Source organism: Anomaloglossus baeobatrachus, chromosome 1 (assembly GCF_048569485.1).
Source record: "Anomaloglossus baeobatrachus isolate aAnoBae1 chromosome 1, aAnoBae1.hap1, whole genome shotgun sequence".
Taxonomy (NCBI): domain Eukaryota; kingdom Metazoa; phylum Chordata; class Amphibia; order Anura; family Aromobatidae; genus Anomaloglossus; species Anomaloglossus baeobatrachus.
Genome location: NC_134353.1, coordinates 132,904,306 through 132,920,457, shown reverse-complemented (window position 1 = coordinate 132,920,457; position 16,152 = coordinate 132,904,306). Strand labels below are relative to the sequence as shown.

At 43.7% G+C, this 16,152-nt stretch overlaps 1 protein-coding gene across 1 annotated transcript in view; it reads left to right on the top strand.

Annotated features, from left to right (window-relative positions):
- Nucleotides 1–16,152, top strand: part of LOC142290964 (cyclic nucleotide-binding domain-containing protein 2-like) — a 233,993-nt gene that overhangs the window by 152,386 nt on the left and 65,455 nt on the right. Inside the window, exon 10 of the mRNA XM_075335154.1 lies at nucleotides 13,014–13,077. Within this exon, the coding sequence (XP_075191269.1) occupies nucleotides 13,014–13,077 (64 nt within the window). The remainder of the gene's footprint in view (nucleotides 1–13,013; nucleotides 13,078–16,152) is intronic.

The window sequence follows — 16,152 nt, the reverse complement described above, 5'->3', positions numbered from 1 at the left end:
GGTCTCCTAAAAAGAGCCACTCCTTGGCTAGGTCCTTCCCGGAGGGATATCTGGCTATTTTCCGTGTCGAGACTCCTAACAGAGGCTCAACGGACCTTTTTGATTAGAATGATATTAAGAAATACTACCTTTCTACACAATGGAGAAAAATATCTGTGACTCTCAAAACATAAAGCAAAAATACCCACATGAGCTCAGAAAGCAAGGTTTGAATTTGCCTGTTCATGTTGATATTCCCTAGAAATTTGATTCGCTTTTCTAGTTATTTTTTTAGATAATTTAATATTCCTTATTATGCTTTGAGGTCTCTCCAGTCCCCGTGGGATAATAAACATAGGATGTAAAGAATAAAAGAAATCCTTGCACTCACTTCACCACTCACGTCTCAGGCCCCTCTATTCCTCACCATCATCCATCCTGTTCTTATTGCAGCTTCTTATCACCATGTCTTGTATTGAAATCCAACAGCATCTCATGCTAACTTCAACGTGAGCGCTAGCTATAACAAGGAAAACAAAGCAATAAAGAGAATGCCATCTACAAAAGCATCAACTTACAGTATGCCAACAATGTAACAAAAAAAAAAAGAAATATGCCACAACAAAGGGATCACATAAATATTTATTTATTTTATTTTAATATGAGACAAATCAATTATTTTACAAAGACTAAAAACTCAAAATGACTATAAAAAGCTAATCAGAAAATCCCATAAGGTCTGCTTTACCCTATCTAGTCACATATAGTACAGGTCCCCAATATAGGTATAATTATACTCGTCAAGACAAAAAAGTCATCAGCAAAGGTAATATGTCTATTTTATGGGTTTGATGTGCTGATTCCAAAAATATGCTTAGTTTTGCTCTATCACATAAAGTTTCTGAGATAGAAGTATTTTTGTTATTACGTTATTTCTGCATTTTCAATGTATGCTAGGCTCCTCATGTGATATGCTCAAGTTGTTCAAATGGTCTTCGTGACTGGTTGAATATGAGGAAAGTGGCTATGCCATTTGCTGTTCCCATGATTTGGAGAGAACCCAAAAATCATAGTGATGACTACTACTTTTGTTTTGTCAAACTGAACGGCTTATCTACAAAGAACAAACATAAGATTAATTACCCTGAACTTGAATCTGCGATTAGGCCAGTTCCACATGATGGTACCTTGCCAGTTCCTGTACTACCGTTGTCAGAATTGTTTAAAAATGAAGTAGAATATGAAGACTATGGAGCCGAAGCTACTGGCGAAGACATGGAGACCTCAAGTCAAGATGAGTATGTACTTGATGGAGCAGCCGAGCAGCCAGAACGCTTTACTCAACATGAATTAAATGATCTCATCAGAGACCTTTCATTGTCAAAAGATAAAGCTGAACTTCTTGCATCTAGGTTGAAACAGAAGAATCTTATTCATGATGATGTCAAAGTGTGTTATTACCGAAACAGAAGTAACACTTTAATGTACCGCCCCGCGCTTGGCTGCAGCCAAGCCGCTCGGATCCGGACTCGTCGGTGGGTGGCTTGAGCGCCTCCGGACCCGGAGTCACGTCGCTCTGAAAGGATGGTGGCGCTACGTAGGGGGTTGGTCGGTAGGTTTACGGCCGGGGCCGTGGTTTGAGTTAAGTTCGTGACGCCACCCACGGGTTGTGGTGAATGTAGACACCACCGCTGCTGTTTACTTGGCTCCCGGGGACAGTGTTGCGCAGCCAGGTGTTGACCCCTCCGTGGGTAGGGGGTGATGGTCCCGGGGCCCGGTGGTGAGGGTGCGGGCGGATTGGTGTGGTGCGGGGCGGTGCGCAGCCCGAAGGCACAGTTGTACTCTCTCTGACAGATATACCGGAGTCTCTGGTAAACCAAAAAGATGGTGGTCGGTGCCCGCAGCCGGCTGCGTTTGGTCCCCCACCCGGTTTGGTGGTCCCCGCCTTTCTCCTGCACCTTGTTTTGTAGTTGTGGACTGCCTGCGCTTCAGCAACTGGAGTCCACTCCCCGGCTGTGTGTGTGACGGGAGAGCCCGTTTGCCCGCAGACGCTGGCCCGTGGGATCTCTCTGCCTGAGCAGTGGCTTTCTATCCCCCTCGTTGGGCTGTTGTCTTCAGTCGGGACTTGGTTGGGAAAGGACCTAAGGTCCAGACCTCAATCAGTAAATTAACTTAGTCCGGTAGATTCGGGACCTCGTTTCAGGGTCTGAGTACCCTCCTGTGTGCTCCGGTTTCCAGTCGGTTCCCTGGTTCGGTAGTGGCGGGCCACTACCCTGTCCCGATCCCTTACGGTTCAACCAGGCCGTCTTCCCGGCTCCTGCAGGCGGCGACCACCGTCTGCCGCTTGGCCAAAGGGTGTCCAGGCTACGACAAAGACCCCTGTCAGACGTTACTCCTCTCCCTTTTACCTCCTAAACTTGACTGCTTGCACTTGACTGCTGACCTTGACTGCTGAACTTGACTGCTGAACTTGACTGACTTGCACTTCCTGCCTCAGGTCTTCTGAACTCCTCCAGTGGGCGTGGCCAACCACCTTGCTCGTCCCCCTGGTGTGTCCATTAAGCTCTGAGGGAGGTGACGAACGTTTTAGGTTGGCTGCTGTTACCTTTTTTGGGGACGGGTGTTTGTGCAAGGGCCTGTCTGTGACTACCTGGCTAGTCCAGGGCGTCACATTCCCCCTTGGTTAAATGCAGACCGTCCGCGAGCTGCCCGACCACCACCAGTTTATTTTTGTAACTGTAAAAGATAAAATGGAAAAACATTTACATTTATAATAACATTATTTACATTAAGCATACTTTATGGATTCTTCCCTTGCGGGAGGCATATATCTTAAATGTTGCAAACATGTAAAACCAACATTTTTATTAACCGGGAACGGGACTGGGTCCTTCCATTTGCCCACCCAAACAAACCTAGCCTTGATGCTGCCTCCAAAAACAGGTCAGCACCCCTTTTCCCCAGTCCAGGAATCGGGTCAAGTCCGGGTATTGCCCATACGGGCCGGGTAAAAAGTTTTTTACCCGGCAGTCTCTCAGAGGACCCATGTCCAGGGGACCCCTGACCCGGAGGGTTGTCACCGGATGCCATGGTGATGGGACCTCGGCCTCCTCTGCCGCAGGCCCTTCTTCCAACCAGCCTCTCCGGAAGCTGTAGGACCTGAGAGGGTGGTCCGGGATTATTTACAAACATTAACTCTGCTGCCAGCGCAGCCTCCTCCAGCCACTTTCCCTCAGTCCACCACAAGGCAGCACGGGTCCCCAATGCCACATTCACTCACGGTGACACTGTTAAAAAAAAAAAGACCCCGTCTTCCACTGCCTGCAGTGCGGGTACGGTAAACCTGGCTCTTTAATGGGAACTGTCCTTGCTCCAACTTAACTAGCTTGACGTCCTCCACCAGGGGCTCCTACCCCTGATGGCGGCCTCTGGGAATCCAACCGCAGCGGCGTTCAACAAGTCGGGCAGCTTCTCTTTCCCTTCCACCCAGCGTGCTGGATGACGTCTCCCGGGAAGTTGTGGACGTTCAACAAAGGGTTAAGAGTCTTATTGCTGGAGCAGGTCCTTTAAAACTTTTCAACTCTTTAACTTTAAAACTTTAGGGGTTAACTTGCAGATGCAGCTACCATTGTAGGGGACCACACTGCACCATCTTTGGACTGGTTATCGGGCTCCCCTTCCAGGTGCAATAGATCCCTGGGCTATGGACTTCCAGTGGGAACGGCGGTGGGGGCAGCGTACACGGTACCTCTTCTTCCATGAGTTGCGCTACTCCAGGCTCGCTTGTCACAGTACTGGCGGACTCCAGCTCCCAGCTGATCAGGGACGACATGGGGGTCTGCGTGGCTTTGTTTCGGTGCTGCATGGTTGCGGCCACTCTCTGCTCATGGGCCCACACCACGGCAACTATTCTCCAGTCCTACGCCTTCCAGTCGAGCACCTGTTGCAAGGTTTGCGCTCTTACCCGGATGCAGAATCGGCCCAGCTCCCGCACCAACCAAGCAGCAGTTCCGGCGGGGAGCTCGTTCAGGTTGCAGTCCTCTGGATCAAAAGCCACTCCACCTCTGCCGCTTCTGGGTCCCGCCACTCCGGTGACGGGCACTGCTCCGCTCGCTTCCCTGAACGCCGACATCTTCCATCTTCTCCCCCTTGGTCTTTTCGCGGCACTCTGTTCTTTTGCTTCTTAGTTTCATTTTTTGGCCGCGCACTTTCCTGCACAGCCGAGTTCCCAGGGGGCGGGGCTTCAACTCTCACGCTCTTTTCGCGGGGAAGACGGCTTTGGCGGGAAATTTCACGCCAAAAGATGGTGGTAAGATGGCAGATTCTGAAATTTTTCAACGGGTCACCGTTGACTTCCACTTCAAGGCGCACTTCACCAGGTAGGTAATTAGGTAAGTATCCTGTTCGTGACGCCAGAAGAGTCGATGTGTACTGCCTTGCGCTCGGCTGCAGCCGAGCCGCTCGGATCCGGACTCGTCGGTGGGTGACTCGAGTGCCTCCGGACCCGGGGTCACGTCGCTCTGAAAGGGTGCTGGCGCTACGTAGGGGGTTGGTCAGTAGGTTTACGGCCGGGGCCGTGGTTTGAGTTAAGTTCGTGATGCCACCTATGGGTTGTGGTGAATGTAGACACCACCACTACTGTTTACTAGGCCCCCGGGGACAGTGTTGCGCAGCCAGGTGTTGACCCTTCCGTGGGTAGGGAGTGATGGTCCCGGGGCCCGGTGGTGAGGGTGCGGGCGGATTGGTGTGGTGCGGGGCGGTGCGCAGCCCGAAGGCACAGTTGTATTTACTCTGACAGATATACCGGAGTCTCTGGTAAACCAAAAAGATGGTGGTCGGTGCCCGCAGCCGGCTGCGTTTGGTCCCCCACCCGGTTTGGTGGTCCCCGCCTTTCTCCTGCACCTTGTTTTGTAGTTGTGGACTGCAATGCGCTTCAGCAACTGGAGTCCACTCCCCGGCTGTGTGTGTGACGGGAGAGCCCGTTTGCCCGCAGACGCTGGCCCGTGGGATCTCTCTGCCTGAGCAGTGGCTTTCTATCCCCCTCGTTGGGCTGTTGTCTTCAGTCGGGACTTGGTTGGGAAAGGACCTAAGGTCCAGACCTCAATCAGTAAATTAACTTAGTCCGGTAGATTCGGGACCTCGTTTCAGGGTCTGAGTACCCTCCTGTGTGCTCCGGTTTCCAGTCGGTTCCCTGGTTCGGTAGTGGCGGGCCACTACCCTGTCCCGATCCCTTACGGTTCCACCAGGCCATCTTCCTGCAGGCAGCGACCACTGTCTGCCGCTTGGCCAAAGGGTGTCCAGGCTACGACCCAGACCCCTGTCAGACGTTACTGCTTTCCCTTTCACCTCCTAAAGTTGACTGCTTGCACTTGACTGCCGACCTTGACTGCTGAACTTGACTGCTGAACTTGACTGACTTGCACTTCCTGCCTCAGGCCCTCTGAACTCCTCGGTGGGTGTGGCCAACCACTTGGCTCTGCCCCCCCTAGTGTGTCCATTAAGCTCTGAGGGAGGTGACCAAAGTTTTAGGTTGGCTGCTGTTACCTTTTTAGGGGACGGGTGTTTGTGCAAAGGCCTGTCTGTGACTACCTGGCTAGTCCAGGGCGTCACATTAACACAATTTTTCACAGTTGATGGACCAATGGTATACTGTAACAACGTGAATGACCTCTTTGAAGAACTGAATGAAGAGTATTTTGTTGCAGATTGGCAATTGATTATTGACTCACCCCAGAGAAGTTTTAAAGCAGTGTTGCTTCACAATGGAAATATGAAACCATCAATTCCTATTGCTCACGAATGTCATCTAAAGGAAAGTTAAGAAAATCTGTCAGTTGTTTTGGATGCTATATGCAAGGAGGTTTCACAAAATATTCTGGCTTCTTGTGTTTATGGGACAGTAGAAATACAGTAAAGGATTATGTTTTCTGTGATTGGGGACAGAGAAACATCTATGCTCCAGGTAGAGACAATGCTCAGCATAATCCTTTAGTTGCGCCAACAAAAGCCTCTCTTCCTCCATTATATATAAAGTTAGGATTGATTAAAAACTCTGTGAAAGACATGGCAAAGATAAATTCACAAGGGTTCCAGTACATTTCACAGACATTCTCCAGCATTTCACCAGCATAATTGAAAGAAGGGGTATTTATTGGTCCTCAGATCAGAGAACTTATGAGAGATGATGTGCTTGAAGGAACTCTATATGATAAGGAATTGAGATTTTGGAAAAGCTTCAAGTGGATTTGTAGAAACGTCTTAGCAAAAAATCAATCTCCAGAATATGTTGAAGGTGTTGAGGAACTGCTAAATGCATACTAGTGTCTTTGATGTCGCATGTCTCTGAAAATGCACTTTTTGCATTCACATTTAGATTTCTTCCCTCAAAATCTTGGGGATTTAAGTGATGAACAAGGTGAGCAGTTTCACCAGGACATTAAAGTAATGGAACACGGGTACCATAGTTTTTGGAATGACTCAATGATGGCAGATTATTGTTGGATGTTATATAGGGACAACCCTGAAAAATTGTATCAATGACAGTCTAATGTCAAGCACTTTTATGTTCTGCTCTTATTTTGGTTTCTATGTTGCATGTGAAATTATTTTGGTTCAATAAAAACTGTTTCGTAAGCTGAAGAATATTTTCTGATATATAGATTACTATTTTCTTAATGTCGCCAGTATATTTCCTATTACTTATAATAATGATGCTGCTCCATGGAAACTATACGAGCTACAGTAAAACTATCAACATTTTTGAACTCAGGACAAAAAGATGATTCAGAAAAGAACAAAGTCACCTGCAATGATTACAAAAGATATTTTTTGTAGACCAGTGTTTTAATAATGAATGCGCCTGAGCTATAATAAGCTGTGCACAATGGCTATGTATGTAGTAAATGCCAATATGATAGCAATAACAATGGCATATGGTTAAATGCAAATAGAAATTAGCATTATATACTGTCAGCACAACCTAAACAAAATCCTAAAACAAGGTAAGAAGTGGAATAATAGTGAGACCTGTGTGCTGAATAATAAAGAGATAATGGGAGAGACTTGATGCGTATCGCCACCAGAGATGTGGCTTCCTCAGGAAAAAATGCTCACCGACTATGACATGATGCTGCAAGAACTGAACGGGTGATGGTGAGGGGTAAACGGTAAGGTGTGCGTAAGGATTTTCTAAAATTTATAACCTTTTGATGACTGTTTATGATTCACCGGATGACAATTTGCTGAATCCACACGAAAACGAATTGCATTTTGTCAACTGTGGACTTTTGTAAAATTTATCAACAAATATGCACTGTGTGCAGAATTATTAGATAATTTCTATTTTTGATAACTCATTTTATCATTGAACAATTACAGTGTTGTTGGTTAATCCAAAAGGTTAACAAATCTGAAATGTGAATATGAGAAAGTAAAAGGTAGGCTTTTGAATAGTTTGTAAAATATCGGTGGTCAAATTTTATTATGCAACTAATTGAAAATCGTACATTTTCCGATCTCAATTTTTTTTTAATCTGTTAAAGTAACAGTGGTTAGTACTTTTAGGTTAACAGATAAAATGTACAACAATATGTTTCTTACATTTCAAAAATATATATCAATAACCAATATAGTTGCCCATCTTCTCAATAACAGTCATAAGCCTTCCATTCAAGGAGTCTGTCAGTTTCTTAATCTGTGAATTGTCAACTTTTTTGGGCCGCACCAACCATAGCCTCCTAGACACTGGTGAGAGAGATGACTGTTTTCCTTCAACATAAATATCCTGTTTAAGAAGGCCCCACAAGTTCTGAATAGACTTTAGGTCTGGTGAGGAAGGGGCCATGTCATTATTCTTTCATCTTTAAGGCCTTTACTGGCAGCCAAGGAGTGGAGACTTTCATTGCATGCAATGGAGTAGGGTCCTACATAAAAAATTATAATTTTCTTGAAAGATGAAGAGGTTTTCCAGTACTACTATTTGAAGGAAGTGTCTTTTAAATGCTGGCAGTAGGTTTCGGAGTTGATTTTGAGTCCTTCTTCAACCCTAAAACGTATAACTAGCTCATCTTTAATAATATGCACCCATAGCAGTACCCCACCTCCACCTTGCTATCAAAGTAGAGTTCTGTGCCTGTTATTGATCCAGTTACAGGCCAAGCCATCTGGTCCATTAAGAGTCACCCTAATCTCATCTCTTTCAATTTTTGAAATGACTGTCTTCAAATATTTCTTGGCCCAGTTGTGACATTTCAACTTCTTGTTCAGTCTTGTCAGTGGTGTTGTTGGGTGGTGTCTTGTTCAGTCTTCAGTCTTGTTCAGTGGTGGTTGGGTTCAACGTTCCTCACCTTGGCCATGTCTCTAAGCACTGAACACCTTGTACTTCTGGGCACTCCAGGTAGGTTGCAGTTCTAGAATAAGGGGTTCTAGGTTGATTCAGATTGATTTATCACCAAATCTTTGACAGCTAATGGGTTTGTTTTTTTCAACACGTTTTTGCCACACTGTTGATTTTTTACAATAAAACTTTGGTTGACTGCGATCACGTTCCAAGCAAGTTCAAGAGGGCTACATCCCTTTGTAAGACTTGTAACAAGTTTACCTTTACAGAATCTGTATAATATGTTTTTTGCCCAGTTTTGGCTGAGGAAAATAATCTGCCTATAATTTTGCACACTTTAATCAAGGAAGGTAATATCCTTAGGCCATACCCTTCGTCATTACACAAATACACATCTACTGATATGCTTCATCCAATAAGCATTCAAGATTATACATCTTGCAGTTGGAAAATCTGCATAATAATGATGATATGGTCAAAATCATTGCTTGCGTAAGAATTCTGCGCACACACACATAAACACATATATAGTGCCCTGAAAAAGTATTCATACCCCATGAATTTTTCCACATTTTTTCATGTCACACCCACAAACCTAAATGTATTTTATTAGAATTTTGTGTGTCATGCCATCACAAATGAACGAGTATTTCTGAAGTGATGGTTTTCTAAATATTGTATCAATAAAAATCAGAAAATTGTGATGTGCATTTGTATTCAACCCCTTTAGTCTGATACCCTAAATAAAATCCCAAGTGATATGCATTTATATTCCACACCCTGTAGTCTAATATGCCTAAATGAAATCCTAGTGACTAATTGCCTCTAGAAATCATCTAATTAATAAATTGAGTCCACCTGTATGTAATTTATTCTCAGTATAACTTCAGATTTCCTGTGAAGGCCTCAGAGATTTGTTTGAATATTAGGGATCAAACAGTATCATAATAACTAAGGAACACACCAGAAAGGTTAGGGATAAAGTTGTGGAGAAGAGTAAACCAGGGTTAGGTTATAAAAAAATAGCCCAAGGGCTGAACATCTCAAGGAGCCATATTCAATCTATCATCCAAAAATAGAAGAGGTCTGGCACAACTGTAAACCTACCATCCACATAAACTAACATCCCAAGCAAAAAGAGCATTAATTAGAGAAGGAGCCATGAGGCCCATTATCACTCTGGGGAAGTTGCCGAGATCCACAGCTAAGGTGGAAGAATGTGTCCACAGGACAACTGATAGTCATATTCTCCACACATCTAGCCTGGAAGAGTGGAAAGAAGAAAGACATTTTTGAAAGTAAGTCATAAGAAGTACCATTTGCAGTTTGCAAAAAGCCATGCAAGGGACAGAGTTAGCATGTGGAAAAAGGTGCTCTGGTCTGATGTGACCAAAGTAGAATGTTTTGAACCAAATGCAAAAGTTAATGTGTGGCGGAAAACTGACACTGCACATCACCCTGAAAAAAAAACATCCCCATCGTCAAACATGGTGGTGGCAGCATCATTCTGTGTGGAGGCTTTTTTTCAAGGACAGGGAAGCTGATCAGAGTTGATGGGAAGATTGATTCAGCTAAATACAGGGCAATCCTGGAGGCAAACCTGTTAGAGGCTACAAAAGACTTAAGACCATAGGTTCACCTTCCAGCAGAACAACAACCCTAAACATACTGCCAGAGCTACAATGGAATGGTTTAGATAAAAGCATATTCATGTGTGTGAATGGCCCAGTCATAGTTCAGACCTAAATTCCATTTAGAATATGAGACAAGACTTGAAAATTCCTGTTGTCTCCATTATCCTGTCTTCTCTTGTATTTGTCTTTTGAGGGCGACCAGCCTTCTTGGTGGGCTTGAAAGAGTTTGTGATGTTGTAAATATGCAATATTCTCAAAATCACAGACTTGAAATGACCAGCTTCTCTTGCTATGGTAGATTAGGTCACCCCTTTGGCCTTCATCTGGACAACCTGCTGCCAGAGGGTTTCAGTCACTTTTGAACTACACACCATTTTTGCAAAGGTAGTGTAATTTAGGCTGCCAGTTACATAGGGTTTGTCAGTTAATTAAGGAAATTAGCACCAGGTGTCAGATTAACACCAATAACTTGCAGGTCCTGCATGAAAATTGCTGGCTGATTGAGGGATGAACGCAAGTAAGGAGCCACGTGTTGTTGAAGAAGGTTCTGATACACACTTGCATTCACTCTGCCATGTAGCTGTATGAAAGGTCCAACTCCTGCTGCAGAAAACATTCCCCAAACCATGACACTTCCTCCACCACCTCTCACTGACTTCTTAACACACTTTTGGTTCAGTCTTTCCCCAATTTGTTGACGAACATAATGTTTCCCATCAGACTCCCCAAAAAATTAAACTTGCTTTCATCACTAAAATGAACTGTAGACCACTTCTCCTCTCTCCACACAACCTGCTCCTTTTGATTATTTCTGCTAATGAGAGGTTTGTTCACTGCAGAGTGGGCTTCCAGTCCAAATGCTCTTAACTGTCATGACATTGTATGACAAGACAGATCCTTACCCTGTTCAGTGCTGAACTGATGAGCAATTCCAGCTGCAGTGTTGAAACGATTACCCATGGAGATTGTCTTATTATCTTGTCTTCTCTTGCATTTGTCTTTTGAGGGCGACCAGCCTTCTTTGGGGACTGGAAACAGTTTGTGATGTTTGTGTAAAGAAGCAATATTCTCAAAATCACAGACCAACTTCCAACTTCTCTTGCTATGGCTGCTATGATCACCCCTTTGGTCTTCATCTTAACAACCTGCTGCCGGAGGGTTTCAGTCATTTTGGAATGGCACACTATTTTTGCAAAGTCAGTGCAAACTGGAAAGTTAGGCCACCAGTTACAAAAGGTTTGTCAGATAATTAAGAAAATTAGAACCAGGTGCCAGATTAACACCAATAACTTGCAGGTATCTGAAAGTGTTCTCTAAGTTTGATCAGTGTTCTTTTTCAGTTATCTCATTTACATTTTTATTATCTGCTTTACAATAAATTCAATTTATGAACTAAGCATAAAATACTGCTAGTTTACTCATGTTAGGATGTAATCACATAGGACGACACAATGACCTTAACATTTTAGGAAATTGTGTGTGATCTCTAATTTTGATCTCCAGTGTATATATTTGGTAAAGCGGTTGTGCACTACTTTTACATTGACAGCCTATCCTTAGGACAGGTCATCAATGTCTCATCAGCCTGGGCCCAACACCCGGCATCGCCGCCGATCAGCTGTTCTCGGTGCTGGCGGTAGTAGCAAGCTTCCAGAAATGCTCAGTTCTGGAGCTGCCCAGTCTACTAATAGTAGTCAAGGCTGGGTACTGCACATCCACCTCCCATTCAAATTAGTAGGAGGCGGATGTGCGCTACCTGGCTGCGGCTGCTATCAGTTGACAGGGCAACTCTGGAACTTAGCATTTTGGGCCGCCTGCTACTGCCACTAGCACCGATAACAGCTGATCGGTGGTGGTGGTGCTGGGTGTCCTACAGATAGGCCATCAATGTTAAAGTAGTGGGCAACCCCGTTTAAAGAATAATTTCTTGTGTGTAAAAGTAGTTATATGTAATAAAATTAAATAAATTGGATAGCACTGTATTGTATTGACCTGTACTATAAAAATATATACTATATAAGTTGGGTATTTTGATTATCTTATCAGCCTGCAGAATAAAGTTAATATGTAAATTAAATTGAATAGTAAACAGTTTTGAAATAAAAGAAAGGACGAGTCAGAATAGTTGTGTTTAATCCCCCCTCCAAGAAAGTTTAATAAAATGTAATTAAAATTTACTAGAAAAGGGTATCACTTGTAGCTACATCTTGCCATGCCAAAAATAAGTCCTCACAGCTCCATTGATAGAAAATTCTAAAACATATGGCTCTTGGAATATGTTTCTAAAAAAACAATATTTTTGCTTAGAACAGTATAGAAATAAAAAAGTAATAACTTATAAATAAAACTTTAGAAATGTGCGATCTTCATAATCATGAATGCCCACAGAATAAAGGAAACATCTTTTTTGTACAGCACATGAAACAAGAAAAAACAACATCATTTCTGTTTATTAACACTTTATGTGAAGAAATTTAAAAAATTAAGTTAGGTAATAAGTTATATCTACCCCAAAATGCTACCACTTACAAATACAACTTATTCTGAAAAAAAAATAAAAAAATTTACGTCAACAAACAATAAAAACAGTATGGAATGTAACAATTAAAAAATGAAAAAAAAATTGCTTTGTTCTAAAGTAGCAAAATGGGCAAGGCCTTAAGGAGTTAAACAAATGTAAAGTATACTGCAGATGAAAGATATATGAGCATAATATGTATATTATAACAGTTTTCATTTGGAGACATTTATGATATGCATGTGTCATCATTTAAAAAAAAAGAATCACAGGATGACAATTGTTATGTGGTAGTGTTAAAATAATCACCTCACTGCTGAGAGAGGCAACTTATTCGGCAATTAGGTGGCCGCCTGTTGGAGGATTACAGGAGTCCCAATAAAAGCACTTGATGATAGATTACTGCATGAAATGAAGTCTAAATGGCAGTGCGTCGTTCCGGAGTCTACGGATCACTGTCATGACGCTAGTTACAACAGCCTCCAGCAGCCCAATTCTCCTGTGACGAATGGCCTTCATTTACTCTCACTTTAATGTTTTGCAGACTGCAGGACCATCAACCTTCTCATTAAGAGACAGGAGGATTCGTTGTGATTCTGACTGTGCAGGTAATAAATCTATGGGGAAATCCAAGTTATGTAGATGGCGCAATGTTACACTGGTGATTGCTTCCGTTACTTGATATGTCAACTGATGCTGACGTGTTGCATGACTACACTAACATCATGGAATTTAGAATGAGTCATGAGGATATCCGTCTTCTAATTTTATGTATCCATTTTGGGATGTGGAGAAACGTGCACATACTGCCTCATGGCAGAGCAGATCATTGTAAAAATGCTAAAGGTCAATTTAGTTCATGATACTTCGCGTTATGTAGGCTGAAAGCAAGGAAAGCTATTTGCAAATAATTTTAAAAACCAAGTAAATTAAAATTATCTTATTAACTTTTACCCTAGATTTTTTTTCTATAAAGGATTATGTTATAAAAGCATATTTCTTTGTGTGGAAAAGTTAGATTGATCTCCAGAAAGTCAGCTGCCAAGTGAAAGGGTTATGCTCATCATGTCAAATAGTGAAATTGCAACAAGCTTGTAAATACAAGCAACTTTGTAATTAACTTGTCATTAAAAATCCTCTGCTTTTTCAAGACTGAGTGATCTTTAATTTAATTGTTTGCTGCCTGGCATCTGGGTCACTGACCAATGCCATCAGTGCTAGATTGCCTAGACAACTTTCAGAAGACAATAAAAGTGAATATAGCGTTTGTAAGCACTATGGAGCTGGACGGAGTGAGAAAACTAAAACAAGTTCAAATAATGTGAAAGGCTTAGGCTGCTTTCAAACTACGTTTTTTTAGCATGCGTCATGAAAGTTATTTTGCTGCAAAAGCGGATCCTGCTTTTACAGCAAAAAAACGCATGCAAACGCTTGTGTTATTTTGCAGGATCCTGTCACTTTTTTATGGGCGGGCATTGAAGTCATGTGATCGGGAGTGAGGGGAACTGAACGTGAAAGACTGGGAGCCGACATCTAACAGCTGTGGAGGCTCGTAACCAAGGTAAACATTGGGTAACTTGCTTGGATACCCGATATTTACATTGGTTACGAGCGTCTGCAGCTGCTAGGAGCCGGCTCCCTGCACACGTAACCAACGTAAACATCGGGTAACTAAGACCGCGGTTACTCGATGTTTTCCTTGGTTACGAGCATCTGCAGCTGCTAGGAGCCGGCTCCCTGCACACGTAACCAAGATAAACATCGGGTAATTAAGCCCGCGGTTACCCGATGTTTACATTGGTTACGAGCGTCCTCCGCTCTCAGGCGGGGGAGAGTGGAGAGAGAGGGAGAGGGAGGGAGGGAGGTGGAGAGAGAGGGAGAGAGGGGGAGAGAGGGAGGGAGGTGGAGAGAGGGACTGATCACCCGAGGCTGGTTTCTGGGCATGCTCAGTAGAGCAAGCAGGATCCTGTCTATCAGCATGCCAGCGTTCACATTTGCGTGTAGTATATTCAGGATCCAGCAATTTGCAGTATTTGGACGCAGCTCAAAAATACTACAAGTAGCGTTTTTGAAATAAGTTAAAAAACTGCAAGTCGCTGGATCCTCACTATAACGCACGCAAAGGCAGGTGAACGCATGTTGACGCGAGTCCATTGCAAATGCATTGAAATGAAAACGCATTTGCACTGGATCCGTTTTTGCGTTAAAAAATGTTCATGACGGATGTTAAAAAAACGTAGTGTGAAAGCAGCCTTAAGGGCTTGAAAGGTGTCACGGCCGTCTCTCTGCATCTACAGACTTGTGACAGGATGTGGGCCAGAGTCTCTCTTTGTCGTCTGAGACTCCTCACATTAAACATAATTCATTTTCCTTTGGTACTGAAAGGGTTAATGTGAGTTTTACTTTCCAGCAGCTTCTGACTCCTGGCCTCAGGTGCTTTCAGTTGGTGACCACTCCCTTCCCTTATATATGGTCACATCTCCCAGTAGAGAGTGCCTGTTAGTCTGATTCATTCTGAAGCTGGGCCATGAGGTGGAAGGAGCTGCTGGAGCCCTTGTTGTGTGCAGGTGTGAAAGCTGCGGGCCTGGTGTCTGACTGCAGCCATGAAGTTGGGCTTTATACTTTGTTGTTTCCCTGTCTGTCTTACCTTCCTCTCTTGTTGTAATAGTGCAGCGGTGGGACGATTGATCTTTGCCTACCAGATCACTAGCAAGGGTCTCTCAGGGATTCAGGTGTCTTGCTCAGCGACAGGTGCGGAACCTGTATACATGGCTAAGAGAGCAGGGTGCAGCCGAAGGTGAATGCAGGAGGTGTCTTCCCTTCCCTAGCACCAGGGCCCACTATTGTTTAAGTGTCCTCGGTGTACCCCTTGTTTGTTGTGTTGGAACCCCTATTTTTGTCTGTTTCACCGTACGCAGGATCTTCCCTAAGTCCGTGCGGTACAGAAGGAGAACAGACCAATTCACAGCAGACACTGAACTGGTGTCTACTATCAAAGTATACCCTTAAGATGAAGGGATAGAACTCCCAGAAGCAAGGAGGTGCAGCGAGAGGTGAACATATATAACCCAGCCTAGAATGTGATAGGAGAAACAATAACGGGAAAAAGAGAAACACCTGGAGAGGAGCAAATCAGGAAGATATACAAAGACTATAGGAACCATCAGCATTTGGACAGGAAAAAAATGCAATAGCCAAGCAGACAGGGGAAGCAACCATGACACCACAGGCCCCCGAATGGAATCCCCAAACTGAGCAATGACGGTTACAGTTTCACTGCATTCATCTGAGGTGGATAATACATTGGTGCAACGTGTGCAGTTTCCCAAGGGTCCAAGAACTAAGGAGGCCACTCACCCCTCCAATGCAGGTGGCATGTAAAACAAGCAACTTTGAGATCAACTTGTCATTAAAAATCCTCTGCATTTTCAAGAACTTAGTGATCTTTAATAGTTTGTAGCTCGGCTCCTGGGTCACTGATCATTACTGCTAGATTGACTAGACAATATTCAGTAGACACACAACTGTGGTTTGCTATAAAGGCGAACCCCTAAAATGAAGTGCTGGAACTCCCAGGAACAAGTCCACATAGAAATATATCCAGTCCAGTGAGTAGGGAACATATATAACCCAACTCAGAATGTGGTAGGGCAAAGACAAATGGGAAAATAAGACACACCTGG